The 14,750-nt window shown below is 38.6% G+C and overlaps 1 protein-coding gene across 1 annotated transcript in view; it reads left to right on the forward strand.

Moving 5' to 3' along the window:
* Positions 1–2,299: 2,299 nt before the first annotated feature.
* The window catches only part of LOC150088292 (uncharacterized), a 66,975-nt gene continuing 54,524 nt past the window's right edge, over positions 2,300–14,750 (forward strand). The window contains exon 1 of the mRNA XM_090370684.1: positions 2,300–2,568. Coding sequence (XP_090226810.1) covers positions 2,499–2,568 — 70 coding nt within the window. The 5' untranslated portion in view covers positions 2,300–2,498. The remainder of the gene's footprint in view (positions 2,569–14,750) is intronic.

Consider the following 14,750-nt stretch of genomic DNA (forward strand, 5'->3'; position numbering starts at 1 on the left):
ACGAGCCAGGCCATCCAAAATATTTAAGTCATCTAAACATTCTTAACGTTCCTATCACCTAATACAACTGCTTTAATTCAGCCATTAGATCAAGGCATTATATCTACCTTTAAAATTCACTGCATCAGAAAATTGTTACAATGGATTTCGGAAAAAATTGATTCCGAATTATTGCATAGAAATATTTTTCAGTCGTGGACTGTATCGGACTTTAGCGCTCAAAAGAATTTAACACATAAAACGTCAATGCGTTTTATGTGTTAAATGCGTTTTAAGCGTTAAATCAATGCGTTAAATCAATGCGTTTCATGGTTCATTCAGTAAATATGGTCGGTTCGACCATATTTCTGAATGAACCATGGATGCGATAGCAGAACTTGCTAATTCGGTAGTAGGGGGTGATTTTGATGATATGACTAGGAAGACATTCAAGAATTACTGGTAGAAAAAAAGCTGGCGAAGCGGATTTGGTGGAAATGGCATCGGAGGTAAACCAAATCAATTCGGAGGATGATAGCGCAAATGAAAATTCTGACTTTCTAAATTTTACACTATAAAGCATGCGGAAAGGCATAAACTTAGCCGAGAAATTAGGATCTTATTTTTTTAATGCAGATCTTTCGACTAAAAGGAGCAAAAAGTTCAAAAGGGAGCCTCAAAAATGATTGGCTCCATTCCATGAAATTTACAAAGATCTATCAATCAAAAGCGAACAAACCCAGATTACCGATGTTTTAAAGAAAGCAGAGGATACTCGAAATCTAGATGTTGCAGAAGAAAGTTCAGAAAGTGAAGATATTTTGAAAACGAAAAGACGTTCTCGTTTGATTGTACTTGGTAATGAGTTTAATGAACAGAATGTTAAGCAATTAGGAATCCTCAGTTTAAAAATGTTTCCCATAGACAGAGAGTAAAATATTTATAAATTCTGAAATAGTACTTAAAAATGATCTTTAACTTATGTACCTTTTCATTTTTATTTGTGTAGTTAATATTTCATACCCTTAAAGTCATTTTCCCTTCTAAGGAGTTTTCTCTCGTAAGAAGTTCTTGGAAAATTTCTTATTCGGGTTCTACTGTACTTTATAATATTTAAATACCAAACGGCCAACACTAGCAAGTTTGTATTTTATCGGTTATATCTGATCTGGCTATATAATTTAAAATCGAAGCTGATAATATTATTCTTCGTAACATATTTGTGCCCACATTGTTTTCTGCATAATTTTATGCAAAATTAATTATAGTTTTTATTTTTTTTTCCTGTAATCTGCAACCTCATATTTGCATTCATTCCGTAATTTTTTTATTCATAACTGGCATATGTATTAATTTTCCCTCTTTAAATTATTGAAATAAGAAATGAATCCATTCTGGGTAACAGAAATAAAAATTAACCACGTTTATAAACAGAGAGAAAATATAACAAAAAACTTTATCTGACTACTTCTATATAATTTTTGTAGCAAAAAATGTATTTCTATATCACTAATCGATATTGAAGGGCGCAATTGAAACTTTTGGCGCCATGAAAGCTTGTGCCAGTACTGATTACTATTAGTATTAGTAGTCAGTAATTATTATTAGTATAGTGGTAAATAATGCAAGAAAGCGGGCTTATAGAACATCAGCCAAAACAAAAAAGAAAAAAAAAAAAATACCCACATCACCCTCCATCTCCTCTAAGAATTTATTTAATTCTTTCTTGAATTTATTCAAATTACTCACTTACGAAACAACAGATGGAAGTTTATTCCAACAATCAACAGCCCATTGGCTGAAAGCAAACTTCCGCACATCTATCCTGCAATCATTCTTCCTCAATTTGAATTTCTGCTCCCTCATTGTGTGTATTCTCAACAAGAGGAAGAATGCCATCAACGTTGAGCTTGCCATGAAAGGCTTTAAAAACCGCAATCAGATCTCCTCGCAGGTGCCTAGTCTCCAGACACTGCAATTTGCAGAACTGAAGCCTTTCTTGGTAAAAGTATTCTTCTATTCCCCTCACCAATCTCGGTGCTCTTCTCTGCAACCATAGACCATATCTATTTTTTTTACATTAGGTCTTATTGTTTTCTGGTTGCCCCCATTTGTACTGATTGATAATGGTTAAAAAAGGTTATACTAGTGAAAAGTACAAAAATAATAATAATAAGAAGAAGAATAGTTTATTCCTTTTCATCTAAATTTAAGTAGCCTCTCGCTGTTGACGTCATTTGGGCGGCTCAACGATCAGAAATTCTGGCCAATAGCGAGAGACTTATTCTTTAACAGTTGCATACATTTGGCGTCCGAACGCATGAGTGATGCGTCTTCCCCTATTTAACTACCTGCCATTAAATATTTGTTACATGAACTCAGTCGCCCACACTAAATAATCTTCCCTGAAAGAGGAGAAAAATTTATAAAAGGAAGGGAAAAAATCTGCGTAATAAAACAGAAGAGGCTTTGACTGAAGGATACTTATCTACCGAGAGGTAAAACGCTTCGATCTCGGAATGCAGTCAGTCAATGGAGCGATATTGCTTTTAACTGCTTATTTCACAGTAACAGCTGTGGTAAGTACAGGTGAGTAACGTTGCTTCTTTCTTAAGTACATAGGTTCCTCACTTACACTATTTTTCTTCCACTGATAAAATACATTTATTTAATTTTGTATTCTGTGTGCAGTCGGAGAGCGAAATTTTACATTTTTGTTTGGATTAGTTCTCTTTTTAAATTTATTAAAGCGTTCAGAATTATTGTCGTTATTCGACATGTAGGGGCCATTTTTTGAAACTTTTAACTTTAGTAATAAATGCAATAATATTTATTTTTGTTATTTTGCAGTGTCCTATGCTTTACGATTTATTTTGTTATGAGAGAGAGAGAGAGAGAGTATTAGATTTTATGATTGTGTAAGGCTATGCGTGTTGTGGATTCTTGAGCCTAGCAAATGTTAAACTTCCGAAGGAGCAAAAGAAATAGACTGGTTGCAAGGGGAAAAAGTAAGGGTGCTCTAATCTAAATGCGAAGAGAAAGCATAGAAAAAAAATTATATTTATTGAAGTTAATAAAATTAATAAACTTCTTCTTCAAGAGGAGTGTTTCCATTTACAATGGGTTTCTTCAGCCTACAAGTTATTTTTTGGTAGGAATTTTTTCCCGCCATAAAGTGCGGTTCAAGGTGTCTTTGTCAGTTAAACCTCGGGCACTACCGTACTCCATCCATCCATGTCCTCCTAGGTCTTCCTCTTCTCCTTCTTCCAGAAGGTATCCATTCCAGGATAGCCTTTGGATATTTGGTTTCTTGCATTCGTTTTACATGTCCATACCACGTTAAACACTTTTCTTTGATAGTGTCAATAATATTCTTTTTCACTTCCATTTTCTTTCTTATGTCTTCATTCCTTTTTCTGTCTCTTCTAGAAGTTCTTGCTGTACATAACATAAAATCCATTTCTGTGGAGAGCAATTTGATTTTCCTTCGCTTATTCAACGTCAAGGTTTCCGCTCCATACAATAAAAGACTTTGTACAATCGTTTGAAATATAAGTTTCTTTGTTTTATTTAGAATATTTCTGCGTCATAGAACAGAATTTAACATGCCGATAGCCTTTCTGCCGTCTGCAATTCTCTTATTGATCTCTGCTTGGTATGATCCCTCACTTTGTAAGATTGATCCCAAATATTCGAATTAATCGAATTGTTTGATTTTAAAACCTTCAATATTTAGAATGTGTCCTGATCCTGAAGAAAACATTTCAGTCTTGCTAAAATTGATTTTTAGACCCCTTCGTTTATATTCCTCAAACAATTTACGACATGCATAGTCTAGTCTGCATCTTTTAAGTCTTGTACTGTCACCACCTGATCATCTGCAAAAAGTAAATTGTGAATATAGACGATCTTATTGATCGGCAATCCCATCATTTTATTGCATTTTTTTGACCAGGATCTTAGGCAGATTTCGATATAAATTTTGAAAAATGTTGGTGGCATGCAACAGCCTTGTAATGAGCCTTTTGAAGTGTGGAATTCGGGGGATATAGCTGATCCCACTTCTGCAGCTATTATTCCTGTAAATTGTCTTAATAATGTTAATAAATTGTCCACCAATATTTGGCTCTTTCGGTGCTTCCCATAAGAGTTTTCTTGGAACACTTTCATATGCGTTTTCAAGATTAATGAAAATCATAAAGATTTCTTTTCATTTCGATTGGCGTTTTTCAAGGATCTGTCGTACTGTTGAGATATGGTCTATACCTACCGGCTGACAAACCACTTTGTTCTTCTGACACCTCGATTCGGGTTTTCTAAATGGTTCCTTATCCATTTCCAAGAACCTTTAACAGCGGGTTCACTAATATTCCTCTGTAATTTGAACAGCTTTTCCGATCGTCCTTCTTATAAATTGATATAATATTACCCTGTTGTTATTTCTTTCGGTATTTCTTCTCCTCTCAGTATACACCATTTAACAATTTTTTTATCAAAGCGTCCACATTTCAGAAGTTCCATATAAACTCCTCCAGTTCCAGGTGATTTGCCATTCCTCCTTACCTCCTTTATTAAGAGTTCCACTTCCCTAACAGAAACATTTAAACCCGAGTCTTCGCACCGAAATACTCCACCGTCTTGAACTTTTCACGATCTTCTTTTAAAAGTCCTTCATAGTACTTCGTCCAGTCTTTCAAAGCTGTTTTCTCGAGTCTCTAAAGACCTTCCACGATTCAGCTGATCGCTTGAAGCCCACTTTTTTTTTTTTTTTATGAAAACCCGAAAAACGAAAGGAATTAGAACCTATAGTACTAAGTACCGTGCTTGGGTTGGAGGTTAAGAAGACAAAAGAAGATATTTGTTGACATTAGGCTTGAACTTCTGTAGACTAATTTTCAGGAAATATGTATGAAGGAAGGTTGTTCCAGAAAACGGAACAGCTGAATGAATAAACGAGGAAGATAAAAAGTTGGTTCTGTGTGTATGAAGTTGGACAGTAAATGGATGTTGGCTGGCTGCGGAACGTGTTCGGACTGTTTTGAAAGAGAGAGCGGGAATTATAGAAGACAATTCAGAAGAACAGTGCCCATGGAAGTATCTGTAGAAAAGGCATGCAACAGAAACAGTACAACTATGACACAGCGAGTGGAGGGACTCTGTTAGAGAGGAGTCATTAATTAACCTAACTGCCATCATCTGAATGGAATCAAGAAGCCTGAGAGAGAGGTTTTGGGGGACCACCCCAGATGTGGGAACAATATTCCATGGTAGGGGGACGGATTTGCGATTTCTACAGAGTGAACAGCTGTTTGGAAGAAAAGTAACGTCGAGAGCGAAAGAGAAAACCAAGTTTTTTAGATGCAGAGGAAGAAATATTTGTAATGTGCTTATGCCAAGAGAGATTAGAAGTCAGGGTAATCCCCAAAAGAGATATATCATTTTGCCTAGAAATCGGAGTGTCACCAAAGGTAAGCATAGGAGCAAAAGAATCCTTTCTGCGAGATATAAGACAAGACTGAGTTTTAACAGATTTAGAAGGATTTAAATCAACTAAATTGTCTTTGCCCCACTGGAGAATTACCTGGAGATCGGCATTTAACGAATTGGTAGCAGATATTCGAGAAGTTTAAGCTCATTGAGCAGGGCGAGTTTTCTCAAAATGGAAAGTGGAATGCAATGTGCTTTCATCGGCAAAACTATGGATAGGATTTACAGTCAATGGAAGAAGATCATTAATATACAAGAGGAAAAGAGTGGGGGAAAGAATTAAACCTTGGGGACACCAGCATTAGTGGAGAAGTTAGAAGACAGAGCCATTTACCATCACCGGCAGTGAGCGATCAGAGAGAAAAATGGATAGCCAATTACAAAAAAAAAAACAGTTGGCAAACCATAAGATGGAAGTTTGTTTAGAAGGCCATTATGCCAAACACGATCGAAAACCTTTGAGATGCCAAGAGCAACTGCTTTGGTTTTACCGAACTCTTCCATTGAATTTTTCCATAAATGGGATGCTAGTAGGTCATAAGCCAGAATATCATCAGTGAATCGACACTGACGGAATCCAAAACTGGCGATTGTTGATCAGAAGGAAGGTTTCGAGGTAGTTTAAGAGTTGGTGGTTAATTGATTTCTCCATTACTTTAGAAAGATTAGAAGTAATTGCAATGGGACGATAACTGGATGGGAGGGATTTCTCACTCTGTTTAGGAACTGGCTGGATATGAGCAAATTCCCAGGCAGAAGGAAAAACACCTTTGGAATAAGAAAGTGAAAAAAGGCGGCAAAGAACAGGAGTAAGTTCAGGAGCACATGTTTTGAGGACAAATGGAGAAATACCATCAGTATTAGAGCTTTTTTTTTTTTTTTTTTTCTTATGGAAACCCCAAACACGAAAGGTGTCAAAACCTATAGTACTTAGTACCGTGCATGGGTTGAAAGAGAAGTATGGGGGGAATGCCGGAAACTTTGCTCTAGAGACTAAACATGGGTTTCACCACTTCAAGCCTCCAATAAGCAAAGTGGTGGTATTGCACCGGTCGATGAGAGTCATCTACCACCTCTTTCTTAGCATCAAGATTCGTCAAAATCCTTCTGACATCCTTTTGACCGAAGAGCACAGGAGGTATTGAATGGAGCGTGTTGGGAATGGTGGAAGGTGTTTTACCAAGATAATTAGACCTGACGTAGTTGATTAGTCAGGAGCGAGAGTGAATAGCACGCGTTCCTTGAGTGGGCCATCGTTCAAGCCCGTGACTACTAAATACGATAAATATTTAAATTGACGTTTTATTGTAAACTATACTGATCTGGTTGTCGTGCCGGAGTATAAACAGAAAATTTATTTTAACCCCTGGCTTGTAGCCGTGAAGGGTATTGTGTACGGCATCTGCCTCTTGTATGCAATAAAGAATTCTTCTAATACGTGAGTTGGAAGAAAAATGGGATGCTAGTAGGTCAGCTTTATCGTAGGCTGAAGTGACAACAGAACCATTTGGTTTTGACAGAGGTAGGAGCAGAGATGGGTTAATAGCTTTGAAAAATGACCAGAATGCCCGGCTACCATTAGGTCAAGAAGCAAATTTTCTACTCTTAGCCTGTTCAAAATCTAGTTCAGTCTGATTAATAACTGCTTTACAGTTGTTACGAGCTCTGGTGTAGGCAGAAAATAAAATTGAAGAATTGGAAACAAGCCATTTAAGATACGCAACGTTCTTCTCTTGAACAACCTTAGCACATTTATTGAAAAACCAAGATAAAGTTTAGATAAAGGACGAGATTTTAAATTGGAGTGGGGAATAAAGGATTCCATTCTTACAAGAATAATTTCGCTGACACAATCTGAGCAATGTTTGACATCAGAAGTTTTGAAACAGTAATCCGACCAAGGAAAAGAAGAAGAGAAATCTCGCAGGTCATCCCAGTTTGCATTCTTGTAATGCCCAACAACACGAGGTTTGGAATAGTCATGAGATAAAGGCTCCATTGGAGAAGAAACAATTACCAAGTTGTGATCTGAGATGCCTAATTGACCACTCACTTCGACCGTGTACTTAGAAGGGTTGTTTGTGAGAAAAAGATCAAGCGTGTTGGTTGTATGGTTAGGACTGTCCGGTATTCTTGTAGGTAAATGAACAATCTGTGCAAGATCATTAGTAATTGCAAAAGCCTCAGCATCTCGACCAGCTGGATCGGTGTGACTAGTAAACGGAAGTCAGCTGGAGTTGTGAACCTTAAAATCACCAAGAAAAATTAACTCTCTGTTTGGAAAGTTGGACTGGAGAAAGTCAAATTGCAAAGAGAGGAAGTCAAAGAGTTCCAAGTGATTGATGGAGGTGGGAGAACGGTAGAGACAACAGATGAATTTGACACAATGAGGTATAGAGATTTTAAGCCAGAGAAGATCGAAAAGAGGAGACTCTAAATACTTAGTATCTTACAGGGAATATCGGAACGGACATATGCACAAGTACCACCTTTGAGGCGAAAGGAATCATACAGCGAATAATGTGGGCAACTGAGATGAGCAGTAGTTGAATCAACCGATAATTGAGATTCTGTCAGAAAAAGTACATGGGGTTTGGCAGTCTGCAAGTGGAAATGGACATCGTTGAGATTAGAATTGAGACCACGTATATTTGTGAAATGAACTAGGAAGTGTTTGGGAGGTTTACATCTTTTCGCAGATATGCTTACTCTATTAGCTTGAAAATTCATTGTGTATTCAATAGTAAGAAAAAGTGGGGAGTCCCCCACTGTATGAATTAATGAAATTTTTGGATAGGGCGTACACATGGTAAGAATATACCCAGTTCCATGACATAAATTGGCCTCGACAATGCCCTTCGCAAACACTCTACTTGAACTCCCTTCAATCACTATCTGGCAGATTAGAGGTAGTAAGATTATGCACTAGCTGACCCGGAAGCCTCCTAAAGAGTTAACAATAGTTTCGGTCCGGTGTACTAATTAGCGGCCGGCCTGCGAACACCGTTTTAGAGCTGAACCCTCGAAATGTAAGGAAGATTGGATCTCTCCATGATATTCATCATAACGTCAAAAGTCATCAGTCATACTGCAATTTGCTATTAATAGTCGCGCACTTCTTTTCCCATTCTTCATATATTGCTTCTAATTACGAAATTCATAAACTTACTGCCAATTAATTACTAAAAGGATATGCTGAATAGTACTTTACTTTACTGTTCAGTGCATTCTAATAATAATTAGCAGAAGCTGTCCATTTGTGATTACTCTCTGCCAGTATACGCAGGATATGATTGTAGCTCATACTTAGAAATACACTGTTCTACCACTTTATTAGGTACACCTCTGCTGTGCACACAAATGGTTTGTCTCACAACGTTGGAAGTTACATGACCACAGTTGGGGATATAAATGCAGCAGAACAACCTTTCTAGTATCAGTTAAGCGTACAAACCATAGCAAGAATGGGGAAAAGGATTGATCTAACGAACTTCGAACGTGGCATGGTAGTAGGTGCAAGACGTGCTGGACAAAGCATCTCTTAAACATGCAGTTCTCCTGAACTTTTCATGCATCACAGGTTCAAGGGTGTATTATCGAGAATGGTTCAACGAACAGAAAACATCCTCTCAACGGCACTCCTGTAGAAGAAAATCGCTTGTTGATGAGAAAGGTCAGAGGAGGATGGCTAGAATTGTGCAAGCAAACAAACACGATGTCACACATCACGTCAGAATACAACCGTGATTCGCAGAACAAAATATCGTAACGGACCACTAGTCGCACTTTGTCGCGAATGGGCTACAAATGCCGACAGCCACATCGCGTACCTTTGTTATCAATGAAGAACCAGCACTGGACTATCGAGGATTGGAAAACGGTTGCTTGGTCTGACGAGTCGAAGTTCCTGGTGCATCATGTTGATGGAAGGCTCAGAATTTGGCGAAAACAATATGAATCCCTGGATCCCCGTCATGTCTGACGACTACTGTGCAAGGTGGTACGGGCAGTGTTATGGTGTGGGGAATGTTTCCTTGGTACACGTTGGGTCCATTGATACCCATAGATTCACGTATGAATGCCACATCTTACCTATACATCATTGCTGACCAAGTGCATCCGTTCATGTTGACAGTTTACCCTCAGTCAGACGGTTACTTCCAGCAGAATAATGCGCAGTTGCACAAAGCCCGAATCAATATGGAATGGTTCTAGGAACATGACAATGAATTTTATTTGCTGTAGTGGCCCGCTACGTCTGCGGATCTCAATCATATTAAACATCTTTGGGATGAGCTGGAAAGGGCTATTCGCTGCAGGCCTGCACCTCCGTCAAATCTCAAGGAACTGCGTGACATACTCATGTCTTCATGGTACTCCATTCCTGCACAACGTGTTCAGCATCTTGTTCAATCCATGCCTAGACGAGTTCCGGCTATTTTGAAGGCTAAAGGAGGCTCAACACATTCTTAATAATTTCTTACTGGCAGAATAATCTCTAGTCCTAAGGGCTACCGGTTATTATTCTGCCCGTAAATACGAAATTATTGAATCTACAACACACACACATAGCTTCACACAATAATAAAATCTAATCCTTCATATACAGTATTACTATATTACAACCTGATGTATTGTTAGTTAGTTATATCATTAGTTCGATGGCATGAATCAGTTCTGTTAAATGCACTTAACATAACTTTATTATAATTTAAGTATGTTAACTTGTCCCGTTACTCTAGTTAGGTTCATTTTTGTTTTTTATTATATTGACATACTGCACTGAGAAGGAATGTTTAGCATAATAATGAAATAACGTTTACTATGAAAATCGTGAAGAGCACAAAGTTATCATAAGATTAAACTGTTCAAAAAAACTGCTCATAATATTGAACTAAATTAGAAATAGTATTGGCTATGCACCGCAAGGGTGTATGTGCGTTAAGCACCGCAAGGGTGTATGTGCGTTTAGCACCGCACGACTAAGGCTATTGTGTCTGTAAATTGCGTCTTTCTGTATTCTGTGATGGAATTGCTGATTTCTGGATGAAAAATCAAGTTTCCGGGAGAAAAAACATGCCCTCGCATGAAACTAAAGGCCGATCGTACTATAGGTAAATGTCACGGTCATATCAAAGTATACACTAGTGTTCAAAGAAAGTGCATCACCTAGGAATTAATTTCTAACATCACATTTCTAACCCTTTTTCGCGATGGTATGTTACATGAATGACTAGCATCACAAATAAAAAATATAAATAAAAGATATTTATTAATAGTTAAGGCAAAACTAAATAATATTTGACAGGTGCTCTCAAAATATTCCAAAATGAGCATTTGCTACCTTTATACAACAGTTTTGGTAAACACGACAATTACGACTGAAATGTTATCAAAACCCCTCAATTTGCTTCAGTTTATCATTTTAAATGGAAAACTAAATGAAAAAGTTCACCAGGTACAAACTAATATTTAGCTGAACAGCCCTGATGACAGCATTGTCCTTGTCAATGTCGAGACATTGACAAGATCAATTTCTGAAGATAATCAACTGATATTTCGTTGTTCCAAACATGAATTATGGCTTCCCGAAGTTCAAGAACGGTCTTTGGTTCTTTCTGGCAACTGCAGATACCACACGATGCTAACAGTTCTCTATAGGATTCAGGTTCGGGCTGTTTCCTGGTCTGCTAAGAGTTGTAATGGACCGTTCTTCCAACCATTTTTTCACCTGTAACAAATGTAAACACATTACTGTCGAACCTCTAATGCAGAAATGACGCTAAAGTAACTACAGAAGTGCCTACTTACACTTTTTTCCCGATGACAAGGAGCAATGTCGTCCTGAAAGATGAAGTTACTTGGCATGTATTGGAAGGAATGCAAATTGCTGCCAACCATTAGAGACCATTTCAACCTGCCAAGTAACTGCATCTTTCAGGACGACACTGCTCCTTGGCAGGTTGAAATGGTCTCTAATGGTTGGCAGCAATTTGCCTTCCAATATATCCATTGACATTTACGGAATCTTTTATAAACTGCAGGTGACCTACTCAGCGATACGAAATGCACCCCCATATCATTTGGCTGGTAGGGAATTTCACTGTAGACACCATACAATCTGGATGATATTCTTCACCACGTCTATGGTGAATCGTTTGTCTCCCATCAGAGGTTGAATTTCTTCTCATCCGAGAAACTGACTTTCACTGCTCGGGGGTTCCATTTGACAGACAACTTGGGTAGTCGAGACCCGCTAATTTGGATCCATTTGACGTGCTCCTTACGGTCCGCTAGGTGGCGATGAACAGTGAGTTATGGAATTCTGTGCTCCGCTAAAATATTCAAATGTCAAAGTAAACCTGGAATGATTATACACGAATTACATATTGCCAGAGAGCTTATGGTGGCCGGAATCTGGATATAAGAGTCTGCTAAAGGTCCGCTAATTTTTAGGCATGCATACTTCGGTTTTTTGTTGTAATGAACACTCAGTGGACTCAGCAGCGGAACGCAACGTTGGGCCTCAGTAGGGGGTCCAGCGGCTAAATGGCCAGATAAACAACGGTACACGACACTAAATCCAACAATATCCATACACTTAAATCTCTGGCCTTTACAGTGTTCTGTAACACAGACAATGTAGACTACACGGAGATGGGGGGGAACACCTGGTGCCGTTAGACCCTAAACACACTTTACACACCCTCCCCACCCCAACTGCACTTTTCTTCTATTATGCTCAAAGTAAGTTACTGTGCTGTGAGATACAATCGGGCTTTCAGGCATAATAGTTTTTATGTTGGAACCATTACAAGCAATCTCTGTTCCGTTTTCATTAATAACAACACAGTCAGGAGGTTCGGCAGGCGGTAATGACGTGATAAGGGAGCCAGAGCTGCCATATGTTCGGAACCTAATCATTCTGAGGCACTGCCTGCTTCTCCTTTTCCCTAGATCACATGCAGACACTGTTCGAATCTCGGTACAAAACACTGGACAACCGACAATTAAAACTGATAATATTCTTATTCTTCGGGCTTCAGACACCAGTGGGTGCAAAACAAGTGGCGAAGTTAAAAATCTTGTTACTAAGACCTCAAGTCTGACCTTAAGACTGTTAAAATTAAGTCCTTACGCATGATACGAAATAAAGGATTTATTATAGAAACTGCTACCAAGAAAGACTTAGAAAATTTATCTGCTTCTGAGTCTCTTACTTCGGCTGGCGTCTCTCTCGGACACCCACGCATGGGAAACCCATCTTTGCTTCTTTACGACGTTCCAAAGGATTTAACTAAAGAAGAATAATCGAAAAATCTTCATGTGAAAAACTTGAGTGACAATGGATTTTTCTTAGAGGAATGTAAACAGAAAATTGCTCTCAGATTTACTACCCGTGCAAGATCGTCGTCACTTGTGAATTGGGTAATAAACTTCTCGCCAAGAATGTACAAACGCCTTCTGTCACAAGAAACGATTTTCTTATCTTGGAGTTCTCACAAACTTCGTCGGTTTACAATTATAACGAAGGTTATCTATGCTTAGGATATGGGTACACCACACAATTTTGTTCCCACGAATCCCCTTGGTGCGGCCACAGTGCTCGCAGTGGTCACGTTTTCTCTGAGTGCCCTCATAAGGAAGAGGCGGCTTGCTGCGTACACTGCAAGTGACGTAAACGGGAATACAGCCATTCTGTAAGGGGCAGTGAATGTCCTGAATATAAAAGAGCATTAGAAGCCGCAAGAATAAGGACCGCTTATGAGTAATTTGGCTCATCACTCTGTACATGATGTAAACAACTTCTCTACGGTTCTACGCCGGGTTCGTCTGTGAGGGAGACTGGTCGTCTGAGGATTATGCAGATAAACGGGCAGCGATGACTGCCTGTGATCGCTGCCCGCTTAGGCTTTCTGCCGAGACAAATTTTATTGACATTATCACTATACAGGAGCCTTATTTTGCACGCATCCAGTCTGGACCACAGTTTAAAATCCTTGGTTTCACTGTTTAAAATCCTGAGTTACACAGTTTAAAATCCTAGGTTATTATTCTCGTTAAAAACGAGAATAATACGACCAGAATCCTAAATCTTGTATATTAATTCTTAATGACTCTTTAGACGACACGGTTCTTCATGGATTTTGCACTCAGTTCTCTACCTGCGTTCTTGTCACTCACTCCTTAATGAATTTTTACTTAATTTCTCTCTACTGCCCTCCATCGAAGGAGTTGATCACGCTCTCTCTTGCTTACCTTGAGACTGTGATAAATACTTTGGGACCGAATAGTAATATATTGATCTCATCGGACGACAACGCAAAATCAAACTTTTGGAACAGCTCTTCTACAGATACACGTGGCCTTATCTTGGAGGAATTCATAATTAATCGTTGTTTTTCAATTCACCACAAGCCTAATCACCCTCATACTCTTTCAACTTATGCAGGAGAATATAGTGTAGATATAACGATGACAAACTCTCACTTCGATTTGCGGCTTGCTAACTGGACTGTGTATATGGACTGGTGCACCAGTGACCATAGAGTCATCTCTTATGTGCTTTCCCCTGATTCTGCCATTCCATCTTCATACAATTTCTCACAGCCAGAATTAATAAGATTTTCCATCAGAAATATTAACTGGAATGCTTTCGACTCTTCCATTCTTGTGGACCTTGACGAACAGAAACTTACTTCTTTTGAAACCTCACCTATTTCTCATCATGTGAACTATATTCAAAATGCTATAATAAAAGCGTCATATAAGTCTTCTAGGAAAAAGGGAGTTAATCAGAAGACGTGTTCATGGTGGACGGAGGAATTATCCCAGTTAAGAAAGCAAGTTCATCGACCCCGTAGGTATAACCAAAGGCATAGAGACTTTGGTTCAGGAAAAGCTACATGAAGGACATTGCCTCTCAAAAGCGTGAAGCGTGGATGAATTTCGTTCACACCTCTGGAAATGCTAACCCTTGGGGTCTTCTCTACAACGTTGTTAGAGGAAAGGCCTTCGATTTTAACATATTTGGCTCAATTGAGGCGGACTCCGTGTAAACACTAAACTGGCATGATTCTGCAAATGCAATCTTAGATGCCCTTTTTCCGTTGGATAACCGTACCTCAGACTTAGCTGTTCATTCTAAAATCCGATCAGACAATGAACCGAACCTTTTACGTTGGATGAACTGCACGCTTTCTCGCATAAAGTTAATGTTCAGAAGTGCCCAGGACTAGATCTTTTAGAAAATATTTTTATTATCAGAGTGGTGAAATTAAAAC

The sequence above is a fragment of the Mastigoproctus giganteus genome, chromosome 3, assembly GCF_048544385.1.
Source record: "Mastigoproctus giganteus isolate SK-2022 chromosome 3, ASM4854438v1, whole genome shotgun sequence".
Taxonomy (NCBI): domain Eukaryota; kingdom Metazoa; phylum Arthropoda; class Arachnida; order Uropygi; family Thelyphonidae; genus Mastigoproctus; species Mastigoproctus giganteus.